This window comes from Eumetopias jubatus, unplaced genomic scaffold, assembly GCF_037043125.1.
Source record: "Eumetopias jubatus isolate StellerSeaLion01/CBP00866 unplaced genomic scaffold, mEumJub1_p1.0 scaffold_12, whole genome shotgun sequence".
NCBI classification, from domain to species: domain Eukaryota; kingdom Metazoa; phylum Chordata; class Mammalia; order Carnivora; family Otariidae; genus Eumetopias; species Eumetopias jubatus.
Genome location: NW_028274818.1, coordinates 5,494,753 through 5,512,874, shown reverse-complemented (window position 1 = coordinate 5,512,874; position 18,122 = coordinate 5,494,753). Strand labels below are relative to the sequence as shown.

At 59.2% G+C, this 18,122-nt stretch overlaps 1 protein-coding gene across 3 annotated transcripts; it reads left to right on the top strand.

The window, feature by feature from the left end:
• The first annotated feature begins 1,373 nt into the window (after positions 1-1,373).
• On the top strand, positions 1,374-16,781 carry NECTIN4 (nectin cell adhesion molecule 4). Of its 3 annotated transcripts, none has more exons than XM_028090982.2 (9): positions 1,374-1,449; positions 10,483-10,842; positions 12,155-12,445; positions 13,663-13,783; positions 14,679-14,827; positions 15,074-15,230; positions 15,650-15,725; positions 16,069-16,143; positions 16,428-16,781. In XM_028090982.2, exons 1-9 carry the CDS (start codon positions 1,374-1,376, stop codon positions 16,650-16,652), a joined length of 1,530 nt encoding a protein of 509 aa, XP_027946783.1. In that variant the 3' UTR covers positions 16,653-16,781. The 3 variants fall into 3 exon arrangements, with proteins under 3 accessions (XP_027946783.1, XP_087872963.1, XP_087872962.1); XM_088016837.1 differs by having other exon boundaries at positions 15,071-15,230; XM_088016836.1 differs by lacking the exon at positions 1,374-1,449 and adding an exon at positions 9,901-9,996 and having other exon boundaries at positions 10,473-10,842; positions 15,071-15,230.
• The last annotated feature ends 1,341 nt before the right edge of the window (positions 16,782-18,122 follow it).

Here is an 18,122-nt window from a genome sequence, read left to right as displayed (position 1 = left end):
AGGCAGATGCTTAACGACTGAGCCACCCAGGCGCCCCTTACCTGTTTTGTTTTTTTTTTTTTTTTAGCCCCAGTCTGCGAGTGAGCTTGTCCCTCCCCTTCACCCAGTTTTCAGGGAGTTCAGAGCTTGCTCCCTTCCTCTGGCTACCCCAGATTGGCCAGGAAGGTTTTGTGTGACTTGGTGGTGACATTTTATGCACATGGTCCTACGAGTGTGAGTATACTTACAAGGATACAAGGACAGAGTATTTGAAATGAAGATTACCCTTGCAAAGTCCAGACATGTGCTCTCGTCCCATGACCATGGCATAAAAGGGTAAAACGAACCATGGAGAGTTGGTGCTGATGCATTTTGGGGATTCCTGGCCGGGTAACAGGGAGGTGTTGAAGCTGAGAGAGGGTCCCTCCAGGGAGGCCAGGAGTCTGCAGGGCTAATTTCTCCATCAGTCCTTTGGCTTCTCCTACGGATGATGGGACCCAGGAGGGCGTCACTTAAGCTCCTTCTCCGGGGTCTTTGAACTAGATCCCTGTCTCAGAGATAGGGATGTCCAAGAAAACCGTGTTACCATCAAAGCTGTGTGTCCTCCAGCAAGCCCGTTCCCCTCTCTGGGCCCCTTTTCTCATCTGGAGAATGAGGTGTATGGGCCAATACTGTACTTCTCAGTTCCCGGCTTCTCTGATTCTCAGCATCAAAGCTGAGCCCCTCCAGGAGATTGGGGAACTTGGCAAGGCCCTGGGGAGGCAGCAAGGCTAGTTAGGGTGCAGGATGCTTGGGTTCCTTTCCACCCACAAGGGCCTTGCCCCTGTTCCTCCTGGCCTGGTGCCTCCCTCTTTGAGCCACCCTGGGCCTTCTTCAACCCCGCCCCCCCCCCCCCCACACACACACACCTTGCCTCTCCCTTCCCAGCCCCTTCCATGCTGCCAGGTAAAGCCTGGAGCTGACAATGGGATCCCCCCCACCCACCGCCAGGTCCTTCCCTCCCTCCCTCCCTCCCTCCCTCCGTGGCGCCCATTAGCTAGCCCAGGCCGTGGGGGCGGTGGCTGCTGAGTCTCCGTGCCAGGCCCCACCCCCGGAGACGCACCTGTTCTGACCTGCTGAGCAGGTTCCCAGGTTTCTGCCGCCGTCGTCGTTGGCCACGGCGTGGGAAGCAGCTCTGGGGGAGCTCGGAGCTCCCGACCACGGCTTTTTGGGGGCAGCTCAAGCTGGGTGGGCAGAGCGGGGCTGGGTCCCCAGCAGAGACCCCCAGAGGGACAGGCAGGTGGACCCGGTGATCTCCTGCCTCCTGGGTCGGTGCCCTCTCCAGCTCTAGAGCCGGCTCCCAGGGAGAACTCGGTGGAACTTCAGAACCACTGGGCAGCTCTGCCTTCCGACCGATGGCCCTGTCCCTGGGAGCCGAGATGTGGGGGCCCGAGGCCCTGCTGCTACTGCTGCTGCTGGCATCATTTACAGGTAGGACTCGGCCGGACCGTCAGGACCCCTGTGTCTGAGGCCAAGCCAGCGCGCGCACGCGCACGCACACCCGCACTGACGCGCGCACACAAAAACATTCTCTTTCCTTTGACTCTGGACTGAGGAACCGATCTCTCTCTCCCACCGCCCCCCCGCCAGGAGTGCCCCCACGAGAGCCGGGGTCACTCTTCCCCCTTCGTGACCTCTTTCTGCCCCGGGCCATGTCACTATGTCTGGGGTCCCCAACCACCTCTGCCATCGCTTTGCCTAAGCCAGAGCTGCCTCCGGGGGGAGAGACGTGCTGGCCCCGGACAGGTGGGCCGGGGGGGGGGTGTGGCGGCACAGGTTGGGACCCTCTCACCCCAGGGCTTCCTGGAGGCTCCTTCGCCTGCCTCCCCCCCCAACGCCAGGCTCCAAAACTGCTGACTGGCGCTGGGCTGACTCAGGGCTGAGCTGGTTTTAGCAGTCATCAGGGTGTAGGAAGCCTGATGTCCCAGAGAGTGGACAGGGCATTCCTGTTACCTTCTCTCCTCTCCATGATGTCCTAGAGGTCGGAGCCCCTGCTGGGAGACAACTGGGGAGCTGGAAGCTCCTTCACTCTGGCCCCTCTTTTTCCCTGGGCACGCTGTTAAATGCCAGGGTGGTCAGGTGGGCGCGATACTTAGATGAGTGGGGGTGTAGGGTAGGGTACCTTCTAGATAGGGTGCAGCCTCATTTGTTTATTCCCTGTCCCCTTATTTCCTCGACTAGATGCCTTATGTTGCTCTTGCCTAGTGCATATAAATTACAGGAATTTATAATCTTTGGAGTGGGGGGGGAGAGAGAGAGAGACAGAGACAGAGACAGAGACTGTGTGTGTGTGTGTGTGTGTGTGTGTGTCTATGCGTGTGTGTGCACGGTGAGGCCACAGTGGGATTCCCTAGGCTGTTTCCAAGGTAAAGAATAACTGAGGAATCCTGGTCCTTGGAAGACAGAGCCCTACCTAGATCGGCCCAGGTGCAGTTGCAAGGGAGTCTCATTGTCCGGCAGCACCCAGCAGTGACTCCCTACTCTGTCCCCAGCTGAAGCTGTGGGCTGAATGAGGCATAGATGTGTGGGTGGGTGGGCATCGCTTTTGCGCTGAGCTTACAATGGAAGGGACGGAAGGGTCGTTGGCCGGTCTCCAATCACAGGATACTGAGCTCTAACCCCTGCCTCTCACCCCTGTCTTAATTCCCATTTTCCAGACAATCCTCCTCACGTGCTCAGGCCCAGAGGGTGGGGTCTTGTCCCTGGGGCCAGGGAACTTACTTGGCAGCCACTTTTCTGCGGGATCTACCCACCCCTGAAGGACAGAGCCATGGGGTCTCAGGATGTGGAAGGGATCAGAGAGGTCACCACTCTAACTGCCTCATTTTCCAGATGGGAAAACTGAGAGAAATAGGTAGGCAAGTGACGTCTTAAGATTACTCCATGTTAGGGGCGTCTGGACGGCTCAGCCGGTTGAGCATCAGGCTCTTGATTTCAGCTCAGGTCATGATCTCAGGGTCGTGGGATTGAGGCCCGTGTTGGGCTCTGCATTGGGCTGGCACTGGGCATGGAGTCTGCTTAAGATTCTCTCTCTCCCTCTGCCCCTCCCCCACCCACTGCTCACACACACACTCTCTCTCCCTCAAAAAAAAAAAAAAAAAAGGATTACTAGTGTTAGAAGTATGACCAGGGTGAGTGTCTTGGTCTCCCAACCCCTCGCCCATTAAAGGCTCGCACATCTGGGTGCACACTGGGTGCAGCTGGGGTACCAGGTGCTGGAGACGCAGTGGGGACAAGACATGGTCCCCGCCTTCTTTTTCCAGGACACAAAGCTGTTCTTGCTAAGAGAAGCCCAGGGAAGGGGAGAGGAGACCTCTTGTAATCAGGGCATCACCCTGACCTTGCCCACTGCCTGATGGACAGGTGCCGTGGCTTCGGGAGTACCCTGGCCCCAGGCTTATCCCCGGTGGCCGGTGCCCAGTGAGCCACCACTCTGCTGCAGCTGCTTAGGACCTGTGCACAGCTGGAGGGTGCTCTGAAGCCTGGAGCTTGGTTCCCAACATCAGCTTCCCAGCCTGATGCCCACCTCCACTGCCACCCCATTCTGGCTCCACTGTGTGTAACCCCCCCGGAAGCAGGACTATTTCTTGTCTCTGAAAAAGCCTTGGGCTGGCAGTCAGGAGTCTTGCGTTCTGGCCCCATTTCCGCTATGAATTTGCTAGGTGACCTTGGGCAGCTAAGAGGGTGGACTTCAGCAGACCAGGAGGTAAGACCTGACGGTCTCCACGGGCCTTCCAGCTCTGCAATCCTATGGCTCTGTGACTGTCCAGCCCCCGGGGTGGGGGGGGGGCTGCTGGAGGAGATGAGGCTGGCTGTGGTGACGCCAGGGGAAATGTCCTGACCCATCTCTCAGTGGGGACCAAGGGTGGCTGTATCCTGGATGCTGCCTTCTGCCCCTGCCCTGCTGCAAATCAGAGCACCCCCCCAACTCCTGGGCCATTAGAGCTCTGAGCCCCAGGGCCCTGCCCCACCCCAATAGGGAGAGGAGCCCAGGCTTGGGAGGCTCCTGACACCACAGCTCTTTGTCTCTTCTTAATGGGATGAGTTTCCGGGTGAGGTCCCCTCCCTTCTCCCTCCCCCATCTCCTGCCCCAGGGCCGAGGGGCCCAAAACTACAGGCACCCCTCCAGTAGGATGCTAGTTTCTAGCTCTTTGTCTGGGCCCAACTGGGTCCTGTAGGACCAGAGGGTGAGGGCTTCCCTGAATTCTGTGGTCTGCCCTCCAAGGGTTAGGATCAGCTTTCTACCTGAGGTTAGTTCCCTAGAAAGGGAGGGGCCCCATCCCTCCTTTTCTACTCCTGTTTACAGAGGGGGGCAGGCCCTCTCCTGCAGGACCTACGCCAACCCAGGGAAGCCAGAAAGGGAGGCATATTCCCCACCCAAGGTAGCAGGAACTAGGGGAATCCCAGGGAAGCCCTGTGGCCCCAGTGACCTTGGCCCCAACCTAGTGTTTCAGGGGGGCTGGCCTAAGGGGACCCTCACTACAGAGATAGCAGTGGGGGGTTTGCCGCAGAGCCCATGGTCCCAGCTTCTAGCGCACCATGTCGGGGCCCTGGAGCCCTCTAGGCTGAGGAGGACAGCCACCGTAGGGAGCAGGCCTCGTGAGGGAAGGAGGCGGGGACTTTCTGGCCCCCACAACTTCCCCTAGCACTGACCAAGGGCCAGCCGGGAGAAGGGCTGGGAGTGGGGTGAGGAGCTGAGTCAGGAGGGAAGGGAGGAGAGGAGCCAGGGCTGGATCTGAACACTGAATCTAACACGAAGGTCGAAGGTCAAGTTCAGACCTGGGGGCCTGTGAAGGAGGTGGGGTGATCTGTCTCACTGGGCCTGGGCGCTTCTGGCCTCAGGAGCTTTTCCCCTAGATTGCTGGCCACCCCCTTCCTGCTGGCCTTTAAGACTGGTGTGTCCTGAGAGCTGGGCTGAGGCGATGATCTGGGGTGGGGCAGAGCTGGCCCCCACTTTGGGGGGGTTGGCTGGCAGGATTTCGGGGTGGGGGTGGCTAGGATCTCAGGAGTTTGGGAGAAGCTGAATGCCGGGTCTCCCACCCACAGTGTGGCTGTTGTGGTGACTCAGCCGGGCTCAGACTCTGGCTCCGGGGGGTTTAGGGGACTTATCTGTGCTGGGAGCTGTGTCTGGGCCAGAGCCGGGCTGCCTCAAGGCCTGTCCTCCTGCATTGTTCTCGCCTCCCTTTGGGATTGGTATGGCCCCCCTCCCCAGACACTAATCTGTGGGTGGGCACTTTGCCCGGGTTGGGAAGCTCTCACTAAGCTGGGGGGCTTAGGACAATGGGGGCTAAGTGAGGGATGGGGATGAAGGCAGAGGGAGAATCTCCTGGTTTTCAGAGTTCCTTAGCACTCCAAGGCCAAGGTTGTTGTGGGGGGGGAAGAGGGGGGGAGAAAACGGGCTCACAGGTTGTTGATGCCACCTGTCCCAAATGGGGGGCTTCGGGGCTCCTCCCAGGTCCTCTCTTACCCCAGACTCTCCCCCATATTCTAGCTCTGTCTGGTAGAGGCCGTTGCTGTGTGGTGAGGGGAGGCAAGAGTTAACAAAGGAGAATGAGCCCCCCCCCAGTTTGGACCCCTCCCCTTAGCCCTAGGCAAGACCCCCCCCTTCCCACCAAACCCACACCAGACAACCCTCACCCCAGGCCTGGAGCTGGAGCTGGTTTTTCTGGTGCTGGCTGCAGCAGAGGCCTGACAGATTCCCAGGGAGAGGCCTCCTGGGGGGCCAGAGGGGCTGGGGGGGCTCCCGGGGGGAGTGGTGAGAAGGGTGGCAGTCCTTCTAGCAGGAACCTGAGGAGCAAGGGTAGGGTGAGCTTTTGTTTCGTTCTGCTGGGGAGCCCTGGGTGGCAATTTCCCATCACCTGGAGGGACAGTGACCTCATCTCTGGGTACCTATCTCCACCTGAAATGAATCTGCCCTCAAGTCTGGGGTGAGGTGGGGAGGGGCGCCTGGCGACACTCCAGCTGGGATGCAGAGGCCAAGGTTCAGAGCCACACACCAAGGGCAGCTAAGACAGACAGACATGCAGCAGCCCCAGGAGAAACCGACATCAAAATATTTACTCTGCATTCAGACTCGCGCGGGCCAGGGACGTGCACCGTGCATGCAGACTGGTGAGACGCACACGGAACAGCGTCTGCACACACGTTCACACGCATGTGCCACTGCACGGCTCCTCTCTCCCGCCGCCAACAAGCACCTACACTTCCCTAAAGATGAGACCAAGAGCACATACGAGTGTGAAACACTCCCCAGTTGAAGGAAGGAGCTGGCCTCCCTTGTGAGCCCAGCACTGAGACCCGCCAGGCCCTCTCCCGAAGATGTCACACATTCAGACGTGGAGGCTCACACTGACTCCCTTCCTCCCCCTCACAGACCCTCCTCCAGGACCCCTGCGTGTGCCCCTATCTGCACCAGCAGGGATACTGATGGAGAAAGGCCCCTCATAAAGAGAAGCCTCCTTCCCCAAAGACGCTGTGATCTGTGGCTGCCAGCCTCAGTGTCCCCTCCTGAGATCAGAGGCCGGGCCTCACCCAGAGAGGGAAGCTGGGACCCAGGCCCGGCGTAGGGAGCAAGGCAGCCAACCCAGGCCAGGAGCGGAGGGCCTGTCTGGGAGCGGGCGGGGTACACAGAGGGCAGGGCCCCAAAGAGGCCCGTGGGGGCCTGGCCAGGGGTGGGGGAGGCTGAGGGCAGGGATCCCGTCTGGCCAGTTGGGCCTGTTCTTTCCCTTGCGCAAGGTGGTGGCTGGTGGCGGCTGTGGCTAGGCCTGCTGCTGTGTGGCAGCCTCTGAATCACCGCGGCTCCGGACCAGCGTCCCGGTGCTCCCGGGAGGAGGGGTGGGCACGGGCGGAGGGAGGAGCGCCCAGCCAGCAGAGTCCACCGGCCTCAGCAAACAGTGTGCTGCGGAAGGGTCCGTGGGCTTGGCCCGGCCTGGCAACTACATGCCCGCGGGGTGACCTCACCAGGCAGGCGGTGTGTCTCCTTTGCTCTGGTGACATCATCATGCTGACGCCGGGCGGGCACCGGGTGGGGGAGAGGAGGAGGAGGCGGTCTTGGCCTGCCCTGGCCTGGAAGTCTGGGCTTCTGGGTCCAGTTAGCCCAGGACGGGGATTCTAGAGCCCAAGTTCTCTCTTCCTTCCGTTGTAGCCTGTGCATGCATGCGTGTGTGTGCGCGCGTGCGTGTGTGCGCGCGTGCGTGTGTGTGCGCGCGTGCATGTGTGTGTGTGCACGAACTGGAGGAGGGTGTTGCCCCCAGCTGAGATGCTCCGGCTCAATAGTGGATTTAGGACAGTGGGGGGCTGTGGGAGAGGTCCTGAAGGGACTCTCCTGTTTTCCGGGGTACCTCATCCCGCAAAGCTTGGGCTTATCACTGGGGAGTGGGGATCTTGCACCCACAGGGAGGGACGTGGAGGATTGTGACTCAGGCATATATATGCCTGTTGTGCCCTGGAGAAGGTATATGTCGGGGAAAACGTGGGTGACTAGTTGTGGAGAGAGGCAGATGGTTGGCAAGTGTAGGGATAGGGAAGGAAAATATGCCATCTGACATTGTCTCAGAAATAGTCTTTAGGAAGGTTTGAGCGTCCTGGTGGAGCAGGGCTTGGGATCCGTGGGACCGCAGACACCATGTGCCGGGGGCTGAGCCCCTATCTCAAGCCCACCTCCAGCCCCTCCTTGGCAGCCCTGCACCCTCCAGCGCCGGGAGGAGGTGTCTGGGAGGGGCACGGGTAGTTAGCTGGACTCCCAGGCTGGGCTGGGTGGGACCAAGACCAGCTTAGGCAGGTCAGGGCCCTGGTATCTGGCCCTGCAGGTCTGTCCCGTCCTGTCCGGGTCCTCCCAACAGCATCCCCCCTCCCTCCACCCCTGCTAGCAGGGCCATGGGACCCTCTCCCCCTGGCCCGGGCTCTGCCTCACTGGAACCCTCTGGTCCACTCTAGTGGGGCTTCACCTTCTCTCTCCATAACTGCCCCCTCCGCCCACTTCTTTCTCCCTATGTGAGTCCAGAGCTGCTCCCTTTGGCAGCGAACCCAGGTAGCCAGCCTAGCCTGCCTCCACCCTTGGTTGCCATGCCAGCCCCCTCCTTGTCTGCCCAGCCCAACCAAAGATTCATTCCTCTTCCTTCTACCCTTTCCTTCTTCTACCCCTCTCTCTCTCTCTTGCTCTCATTCATTCAGTCAGTCAGTAAAATTAATCGGGCACCTGTTACGTGCCAAGAATGCCAACCACGTGTCACTGAGCACTAAATCAGAAACCAGGTTTCCCTATGTGATGTGAGACCCAGTTTCTACTCTCGGGGAGCTCTGTCCGGTGAGAGAGGCGGACAAGAAAAGGGCGAACACCATCCAGGGGATAAAGTACGATGGTGAGGTGAGAGCAGGGCGCTAGGGCAGAACAGGGGAGGGCACCTCACGCTGCCCGAGGTGGGGGTGGGGGTGGGGAAGGGAGGACTCCGGGAGGAAGTGATGTCTAAGCGGAGTCCTAAAGGATGAGTAGGAGTTACCCAGACAGTGATGAGTAGGAGCTACCAGACATAGGGAGGAGGGCCTTCCAGGAGGCGCACAGTGTGAGCAAGGTGTGCGCAGTGCTGGTCAGAGGCAGGGCCTATGCACTTCTGGTTGTTGCTGGATGTCCGTTCCAAGGCAAGAAGCTCTTGCCATCCCAGGGAGAGCCCTCACTCTGCCCCCAGCCCTATGCTTCCCACGCTTTATTCCCCAGCTCCACATTTATTTCTTCCCGACCCTGAGCTTCCTCAAGCCCTGCCTCCTTCCTAAGTTACTCATCCTAGAAACCCAGCACTTGCCTTTGTCTTTTGTCTTTCTTTCTTTCTTTTTTTTTTTTTAAGATTTTATTTATTTATTTGACAGAGAGAGAGAGAGAGGGAACACAAGCAGGGGCAGTGGGAGAGGGAGAAGCAGGCTCTCGGCTGAGCGGGGAGCCCCATGTGGGGGATGGGATCATGACCTGAGCCGAAGGCAGACGCTTAACGACTGAGCCACCCAGGCGCCCCTGTCTTTTGTCTTTCATCTCTCCTTCTGGTCAGTGATCAAATCCTGCTGAGTCTCCCCCAGGGCTGTCCCCTCCTCCCCGGTGCTGTAGCACGAAGGGTTTCTAGTGAGTCTCGGGTCTTCAGGGTCCCTGCTTTCTCGTTGGGAGGGCATGTCGCACTGGCCCCCCGCTGCAGTGACCCCCCCCATGACTCCCTTTGCCTGGTGTGGAAGGCCCGACCTCGTGTCCCGCTCCTGCTCAACACACACCCTCTGCCTTAGGTGTGTCCTTCCCCCTCTGCTTCCTGAACCAACCAACCTCTTCACCCCCTGGGTTTGCCCACCTTGGCCCCTCACCTGGAACCCCGTTCCGGGTCTCTCCCCCTCCTGGTCCTACCCAACTCCCGCCTCAGGCCCTCCCACAGAACTCAGGTTCCCAGTAACTGTCCCATCCCACAGCTAGCCTGCAACACGCCACTGAGCACGAAATCCGAGACTGTCACACCTTTCTGTATTTGTCCGCAAATGTACTTCTTCCTCCTGAACAGATCTCAGGTTCCATGAGGGCAAGGAAGGGATCCTTCTTTGAAAATGAGGTGATGTGAGAGCTACCCCGGGGTGCTTTGTTACTGTTCCTCATCGAGGCACCCTTCCTCGCTGGTCCCCGCCTCGGCTCCTCGGCTTCGGGCTCCCCGTCCTGACCCTGTTGCGGGGTGTCTGCCCTGACCTCACCTCTCCGGGCCTCTGACCTGGGGCCTCTCTGTCTTCGATGACTTGCTCGTTCCTGTATCCGAGCCTTGGTTCATGCCATTCCTCCCACATGGAATACCTTCTTCTCTCTGGGAATCCAGGTCTCTCATCTTCAAGCCATGAAAAGAATGTTCTGAAGGGCCTCTCGGGATGGACCCTTCCCACACTACATGCCCCATCCTAGGCGCCAACTGTTTTCAACCCCTGCCTTGGCTCCTGGCCACACCTCCTGAAAGCAGTCACTTCCCCGCCCCCCCCCCCCCCCCCCCGTGGTAGGTTGGACTTCGGTGAAAGTCTGTCCCTGGCTTCCCTGGTCTTTGGGCGCATAAAATCCATTTCCCCGAGAGGACCGTGAGCTCCCTGAGGGCAGAGGCTGGGTAACTCTCTTCCAGTTAGAGCCTCCCACCTCACACTTGCCCAGGACAGGATCCTGGGCTGGGAGAGGGTGTGACTCTTGCCGCCAGCGACCCAGTGGCCTTAGGCAAATCACTTCCTGTCTCCGGGTCTCAGTTTCCTCAGCTGTTAAAAAGTTGATAATGACGCCCACCTCTTGGGAAGGTTTTGTGGATCTTATGAGGTAATGGACGAAACGCGCTTGGCAAGCAGAAAGTGCTCCAGGAGTTCTGGTGGCCTTCGCTGTCATCACGCATAAGTGTCCCGTCCCCCCCCCCCGCCCCCGCCCCCGGTCCGGCGGCTCCCCTAATCTTGGCCGCTCCTGTCCGCCCCCTGCAGGCCGGTGCCGGCCAGGCGAGCTGGAGACCTCGGACCTGGTGACCGTGGTGCTGGGCCAGGACGCCAAGCTGCCCTGCTTCTACCGAGGCGACCCCGGCGAGCAGGTGGGGCAGGTGGCGTGGGCGCGGGTGGACGCGGGCGAGGGCCCCCGGGAGCTGGCGCTGCTGCACTTCCAATACGGGCTGCACGTGAGCGCGGCCTACGAGGGCCGCGTGGAGCAGCCGCCGCCCCCACGGAGCCCCCTGGACGGCGCGGTGCTCCTGCGCAACGCGGTGCAGGCGGACGAGGGCGAGTACGAGTGCCGCGTCAGCACCTTCCCCGCCGGCAGCTTCCAGGCGCGGCTGCGGCTCCGCGTGCTGGGTAAGTGGGGCAGCCCGGGGTCGTCGGGGTGGGGGGGGGGCGGCTGCGTGTGCAGGGGCCCCAGGTCCGCGCCCGCGCCTTCGAGGGCAGAAGCCGGGGGACGCAGAGATGGGGTCTGCAGAAAGGTTCGGGGCCGAGGAAGAGCGGGAAGAAGAGGGGAGGGGGGCCCTGCACGGGTGAGGGATCCGCATCCAGCTCGTCCTCCCAGCCAATCTAGAAATTCTCGGCAAGTGACCTCAGCAGCTTGCTCCCTACAGCTCCGTCAGCCTTGGGGAAGAATCCATGTATGAGAATATTCTTCCTTCCGTTGACCTGCACTCCCCACCTTGGTCACTTTCGCCGTCGGAAGCCATGTGGCCCAGGCTCATTCTGTCTTCCGCAGCCCAGCCTTTCAAAGGGCTGGGGATCTTCGTCGTTCCTCTCCCCACCCCACCCCCATCTCCTCTTCTGGAAGCTACACGTGCTAGTCTCTGCTACAGTTCTACCCAAAGCACTCATTCACAGCCTCTCTCGCAGTCCTGGGCTCCATGGTTTTAAAAATGTGGGGCTGAGATATGGACGTGCAGACCCAGCTCTGACCAGCGAGGCTGATAACTTTCTTGATCTGGACCTTGGGTGAATGTGGTTGGACTGGAGATCACAATCGCTTGTAAACCACTACTTTGCACTGTGGGCTCTTATGGTCCACGGATGCCCTAGACCTGTGGTCTAGTTAAATCTTTTCCATCCTGTGCTTGAGCTGTTCATGTTAGGAAGATAAAAAATAAAGGCCTTTAGTTTCCCTTTATCCACGTGGAACTTAGTAACGCTAGCCTTGGGGGTGAAAATCCTGAGTGTGAATCTAGACTTCGTCCCCTTTAGAGCTGACGATCTGGGACAAATCATTTAGCCTCCCCGAGCTTCACTTTCCTCTCTTGTGACTCAGGGATAACGATCCCTACCTTGCTGGTCTGTTGACAGGATTAAATGAAATCACATTGGTAAAGTGTTTAGCACGATACCTGGCTCATAGCAAGTGCTTAATAGGTGGTGGCTATGATTATTAGGATATAGATGTTGTCTGGTTGGTTTTGTATTTGCTTCATTATGTTTATTAAAAAATGATCCATGCTCATGGTAAAAAAATTGAACAGTAGAGAAAGATACGAAGTCGGCTGAAATTCCACCACTCATCTGGTGCCTGTGTTGGTGAAATAAGAGAAAAAAAAAAAAAAGAGCCTGAAAATGTTTGCCTGTGCAAGACTGAGCCGGGACGGGGCAGGGCCTCCTGATGGGTGTGCTGACCGTGACCCCTGCCTCCCACCACCCGCAGTGCCTCCCCTGCCCTCACTGAACCCCGGGCCAGCGCTAGAAGAGGGCCAGGGCCTGACGCTGGCAGCCTCCTGCACGGCAGAGGGCAGCCCAGCCCCCAGCGTGACCTGGGACACGGAGGTCAAGGGCACAGCGTCCAGCCGCTCCTTCAAGCACTCCCGCTCAGCTGCTGTCACTTCAGAGTTCCACCTGGTGCCAAGCCGCAGCATGAATGGGCAGCCCCTCACCTGTGTGGTGTCCCACCCTGGCCTGCTCCAGGACCAGAGGATCACCCACATCCTCCAAGTGGCCTGTGAGTACTTGGATCTTGGGTAGAGAGACCCTGAACCACCCCAGTCTGGCCAGGCTGGATCCCGAAGGCCCCCTGGTGTGGCCTAGAGGGCACTAGTGCGAAGGGAGACGCCCAGGAGCCCATCCCAGATGACCTTGACAGATCACTCAGACCCCTCTGACCTTCTGACCTTCTGACCTTCAGTGCCCTCCTGTTTACAAAGGAGATTGCCCTGCTCCACAGGGTTGTTGGGAGAATCGGGTATAAACATGAGATTGAAAGCACTTTTTTGGAAATACCCGAAGACAGACAGGCTTTTTTTTTTTTTTTTAAGATTTTATTTATTTGAGGGGGGAGAGAGAGAGAGAGAGAGTGAGAGTGAGAGAGCACAAGCCAAGGGGAGAGGCAGAGGGAGAAGCAGACTCCCCGCCGAGCAGGGAGCCAGATGCAGGGATTGATCCCAGGACCCTGGGATTATGACCTGAGCCGAAGGCAGACGCTTAACCGACAGCCACGCAGGTGCCCATGAAGACAGACAGGCTTGCTGAAGGTTGCCGGCCCCACTGCTTGGCCCTCGTGCTCGTTGGACAAGCCCTACTTCTGCTCCATACCGGCTGTTATTCAGTCTTGTTTGTCTGCATTGTCCCCAGCAGCAGAAGGAGTATAATTAGATGAACTTTACAGGGTTCTGATGGGAATTAGAAGCCACGAAGACCAAGCATCTCGCACAACGCATAGTGCATTAGGTGGTACTCAGTAAGCAATAGATAAGGTTTTCCTGGCATTAAACTCTGAGCCTCTTCAGGCATAGGACTCTTTTCTATTCATACTAACCCAGCCTTTGGCACAAAGTAGGTCCTCAACAAATGTTTGTTAAAGAAATGTGTGAATGAGTAGGATTGTTAAGCCTTTGGAGAATCAGGGAGAGTTTACCGAACACCTGTTCTGTGACTCCGCTGGCGACAACAGGGGATTCAGAAAAAGTGTGAATCTTTTCCGAGGGACTTAGAGGCTCGTTGCCCAGATAAATCAGTGTGGACTCTGAGCTCAGAGAGGGGAGGGAGCCATGTGGCAAGGACCCAGCAAGGATGCGCTGGGCTAGGTTCCGCTGCAGAGACGGACAGAGAAACAGAGAAGGGGGGAGGGGCGGGGTGGTGGCGGGGCAGGGGTCCTTCGAGGAACAGCATGATCAAAAAAAGCCTCATTCCCCTTCTTTCTCCTTCCACCTCCCATTCCAGTCCTCGCTGAGGCCTCTGTGAGGGGCCTTGAAGACCAAAAGCTGTGGCAGGTTGGCAGAGAAGGAGCTACACTCAAGTGCCTGAGTGAAGGGCACCCCCCTCCCTCGTACAACTGGACACGGTAAGAGCCTGGCCCTGGGGGAGGGCGTAGCTTGGGACCAGGGTCCTGCCTTCACAGTCCTGTGTACTCCTTATGGGCTGGGACAATATATCCTGAACTCCAAATAAATTGGGGCACATGCTTAGACCTATGCAAGAATGTGCATGGTCACCAAATATTATTATTGACTTGGACCAGGGAGTCTGCAATACATGGTCACTGGTAGGGAATAAGCCAATAAGTCCTTGGTTTTCCCCCCTAACTTTCAAATTATGAAATATAATACAGTATTTAAAGAACCGCATTTTATGTATTTATGTGAGTACCTAAAGCGGACGAGACAAAAAGATACATCTGGCTGTTATTGCTCTTAAAGTGACACTCTGACCCCCTGGCATTGCCGGCGCCACCACCACAGACGTCCAGGGACTCAGGCAGGGGTCAGGTGCACCTGTGTGGGAGCCCCCGACAGGCACGTTCTCCTGTGTGAGCCACTGAGCCGTGCATTGGCCTGTGCCTCGGGCTCTGTTCATATACCCTGCCGTGCAACATCTTGGGTGTTGGGGCGTGCGGTCACATTTTCCCAAGTACATCTGAGCCCAGATAGGAAAGGGGTGTCCCGTTGTGTGGACCTCGTGCCACGTCGGCCTGGTACCCGGGGCTGGATGACGTGATGCCCGTGGGAGCCTGTGGGATGGCACACGTGTGGATCTTCCCCGGGTGTGTGTGGGGGGTGCCCGGGTCAGGCTGGGCGGCAGGGAGAAGGGACCTCTGCCTGGACCTGCCTGGGGGAGGGAGGGGCACCGTGGGAACAGCCAGCGGCTCTGGGTGACGTCATGGGGGAGGGAGGTAGAGAGCTGCCCAGGCACGTCGGGTGGTGGCAGCCTCCGCCCGCCCCAGCTTCCCTGTCCTCCAGGTTGGACGGGCCTCTGCCCAGTGGGGTCCGAGCGGAAGGGGACACGCTGGGCTTTCCTCCGCTGACCACAGAGCACAGTGGCATCTATGTCTGCCACGTCAGCAATGAGCTCTCCTCCAGGGACTCTCAGGTCACTGTGGATGTTCTTGGTAAGCACCGGGGCAGCCGCGGGGGCCTGGGCCAAGGGCCTGGAGGGGCACTAGCAGGCGAGACGGAGAGGGTGAATTGGGGCAGTGCTGATTCGGAGGGGCGAGACTGCATGAACTTTGCAGAGGGTCAAACTGAGGGGGTGGTTTGGGATGTGTTTGGTGAGGACCAGGTGGCAGGGTTTGTGAGGGCGGGGGGTGGGTCAGGGATCTGAGCATCCCCCTCAGACAGAGGCCTGTCTCCAGCAGACCCTCAGGATGCCCCAGGGAAGCAGGTGGACCTGGTGTCAGCCTCTGTGGTGGTGGTGGGTGTGATCGCTGCGCTCCTGTTCTGCCTTCTCGTGGTGGTGGTGGTGCTCATGTCCCGTTACCACCGGCGCAAGGCTCAGCAGATGACCCAGAAATAGTGAGTACTGGCTGCACTTGGGCGGGTAGAGCTAAGCTGGGAGCAAAGACGAGGTGAGCAGGAGGTGCGGGCCAGGCCCCGGGAGAGAGGAGAGACTGGGAGCTTATTTCGGAGGCGGGCAGAGTCCTTCGGGAAGTGAGAAGGGCCTGGGCCACGGCTGAATGGGGAGAACCGTACTGCTGAGTGAGGGTCGGATCCATATGCCCGGGTATCACCAAGTACGCACACTCTAACACGGGGTGCAGGCACATGTGCGCGCACACACACACCCCGCCCCCTGCAGCCACTCAGACACACTCGCGGGGACAGCACAGAGCCCGGCCCCTCCAGCCCGGTGTCACATAGGCTTGGCCAAAGCTAGGCCCACCTTGGGAGGCCGCTGCTACCCTCAGCTGCTAACAGGGGCGTGTCTTCCCTAGTGAGGAGGAGCTGACCCTGACCAGGGAGAACTCCATCCGGAGGCTGCATTCCCATCACGCGGACCCCAGGAGCCAGGTGTGTGCCAAGGTTGAGTGCATCCCCCGGGGCCGGGGATCCCTCTGCGGACCAGGAGCACGGCCCTCCACCGAGTCTGGCCCGGACTCGCAGCTGGGGCTGGGGGTGGAGCTGGGGGCGCAGCTGCTTTGGGTCTGTGGGCTCCTCCGCCTGGTTCCCTTCACCACGGGCCTGGGGGCTGCTCTGGGAGGCCACCATCAGCACCGGTTCCAGGGTGGGGCTGGGTCGGGGGCGGTGAGGACGTCTGCATCAGGGAGAGTGGACAGGTCGGGTTGGGGGGAGCGGTGGTGAGGGAGGAGGTGGAGCCCTGTTCTGACTCCTCCCCCGTGTCCGGGCCCCACAGCCGGAGGAGAGTGTAGGGCTGAGAGCCGAGGGCCACCCTGATAGTCTCAAGGACAACAGTAGCTGCTCTGTGATGGTGAGGCCCCCGGCCCCACCGGCGTCCCCACCACTCTCCTGCTCCCGGATGTGGTGGGCCAGTGGCCCCACACCAGTCCCCGTGTCTCAGCCCTGGCACCTCTGCTGTGCCTTTGTTCTCCGGCTGTCCCTCCCCATGCCTGACACTCGCTACCGGCCCCCAGCTCTGAGCCCCTGAGCTTGCACCTGACCTCTGACCCCACTGCTCCCCCACCTACCCCCCCACCACCGCCGGTCTGGCTGCCCTGCCTTGGCTCCTGACGCGCCCCTGCCCTTGGTGTCCAGAGTGAAGAGCCGGAGGGCCGCAGTTACTCCACGCTGACCACGGTGAGGGAGATTGAAACACAGACGGAACTGCTGTCTCCAGGCTCTGGGCGGGCAGAGGAGGAGGAGGATCGGGATGAAGGCATCAAACAGGCCATGAACCATTTTGTTCAAGAGAATGGGACCCTGCGGGCCAAACCCACGGGCAATGGCATCTACATCAATGGGCGGGGGCATCTGGTCTGACCCAGGCCTGCCTCCCTCCCCGAACCCGGCTCTTTCTGCTGACCTGGGGGATTTCTACTCATCACACGGAGGCCTCCCTAAACACCTTATTTCTTGAGGAAGATGCTCCCCATCCCACTGACTGCTCGACCTTTTCCTCCAACCCTTCTGTTTGACAGTGGGGGGCTCTGCCGGTTGAGTCCTCCCCACCCCCTTCGTGTGTGTGTGTGTGCGCGCGCGCGCTTGTGCTTGTGTGTGTTTACAGACAGTGTGTGTGTGTGTGTGTGTGTGTGTGTGTGTGCGCGCGTCAGAGTCCAAGTGAACTGTGATGGGCTTGGCTTGTGTATGGCGTGGCTGTGTGACCTCTACCTGGAAGCGCAGGTTATCTCCTCAGACCCCAGAGCAGTATTAATGACGCAAAGTTGGAGGCGAGAGGCGGAGACTGTGGGTCAGACCCAGGTGTGCAGGCATAGCTGGAACTGGATTCTGGCCTCCTGAGTTGGGGAGCCGGGCTCCCGCCACTTGGGAGCCGAGGGGCGAACGCTGAAGCAGCCAGCCCAGGGGTTGGCCAGAGACTAGCGCCCTTACTGGAGAAGCCCTTGGCACTCTGGTGGCCTCTGGTGGCCTCTGGTGTTCTCTGGGCCTGCTGCATGTGCATATTTTCTATAAGTAAATCTGCTGGGGGAGTTTCTTTTAAGGAATACTGCTCCGAATACTTTAATAAGAGAAACAGATCTTTAAAAAAAAAAACAAAACTTTTGATTTATCTGGATGTTTGTTATTACTTGGCTTGCTTAGCGTGAGGCCAGCCTCCACGGAAAGTCAGCAAAGCTAGGCCTTGTGCAGACCCCGGCAGGGGGTTCATGCCTGTGCCTCGGAAAGGTGCCCCTTCTAAGGCACTTGAATTTAGGCAGCCTCCTGGGAGGGAGCCTGGCACTGTGGAGTCTGAGTCGGGGCGTGAGCCCCTGGGTCCCTGGCTGCAGGAGGACAGGGTGGGGTCCTGGGCCCTTCCCCTAGCCGCCTCTCTGCTCCTCGCTGCATCGGCAGTTGTCTGTGGTCCCTTGGGGGGGGGGTTGCGGGGACTGGGTGACAAGGGCTCCTGGTTTGGTTGTGGTGTAGGGGAGACGGGGTAGTGATCACAGCCCAAGGGACGGGGGGTGGAGTTCTGGGCGGGGCGGGGGGGAAGGAGCTGCTGGGGGCAGGAATGTCTCCTTTTCCCCAGGGGCCTTGGGGTCACCAACCTGGGGCTCTTCTGGCAGTTTCTGCGGGTCTGGGCTGGGGTTAGATACGGTCCACTGTTGCCTGGCCCACCTGAACACACTCAGCCAGAATACCTAGATTTTGTGCCCAAACCCTGCTTGGCCTGAAATCTGCTGGATTTCTGGACCAACAGAGAGACATCATCCCCTGCTCCCCAGCCAGCCCAGGACTTTGAACATGGAGCCCAACGATCTGGGGTCCTAGGATGTACATTTTGTGTAAATATGTGCA

Coding starts and splice junctions, on each gene's coding strand:
- NECTIN4 (XM_088016836.1), top strand. CDS start 9,901: ATGGACCCTTCCCACACTACATGCCCCATCCTAGGCGCCAACTGTTTT. Junction 9,997..10,472: donor CTCCTGAAAGCAGTCACTTC/CCCGCCCCCCCC, acceptor CGCTCCTGTCCG/CCCCCTGCAGGCCGGTGCCG. Junction 13,784..14,678: donor CCCTCGTACAACTGGACACG/GTAAGAGCCTGG, acceptor CCTGTCCTCCAG/GTTGGACGGGCCTCTGCCCA.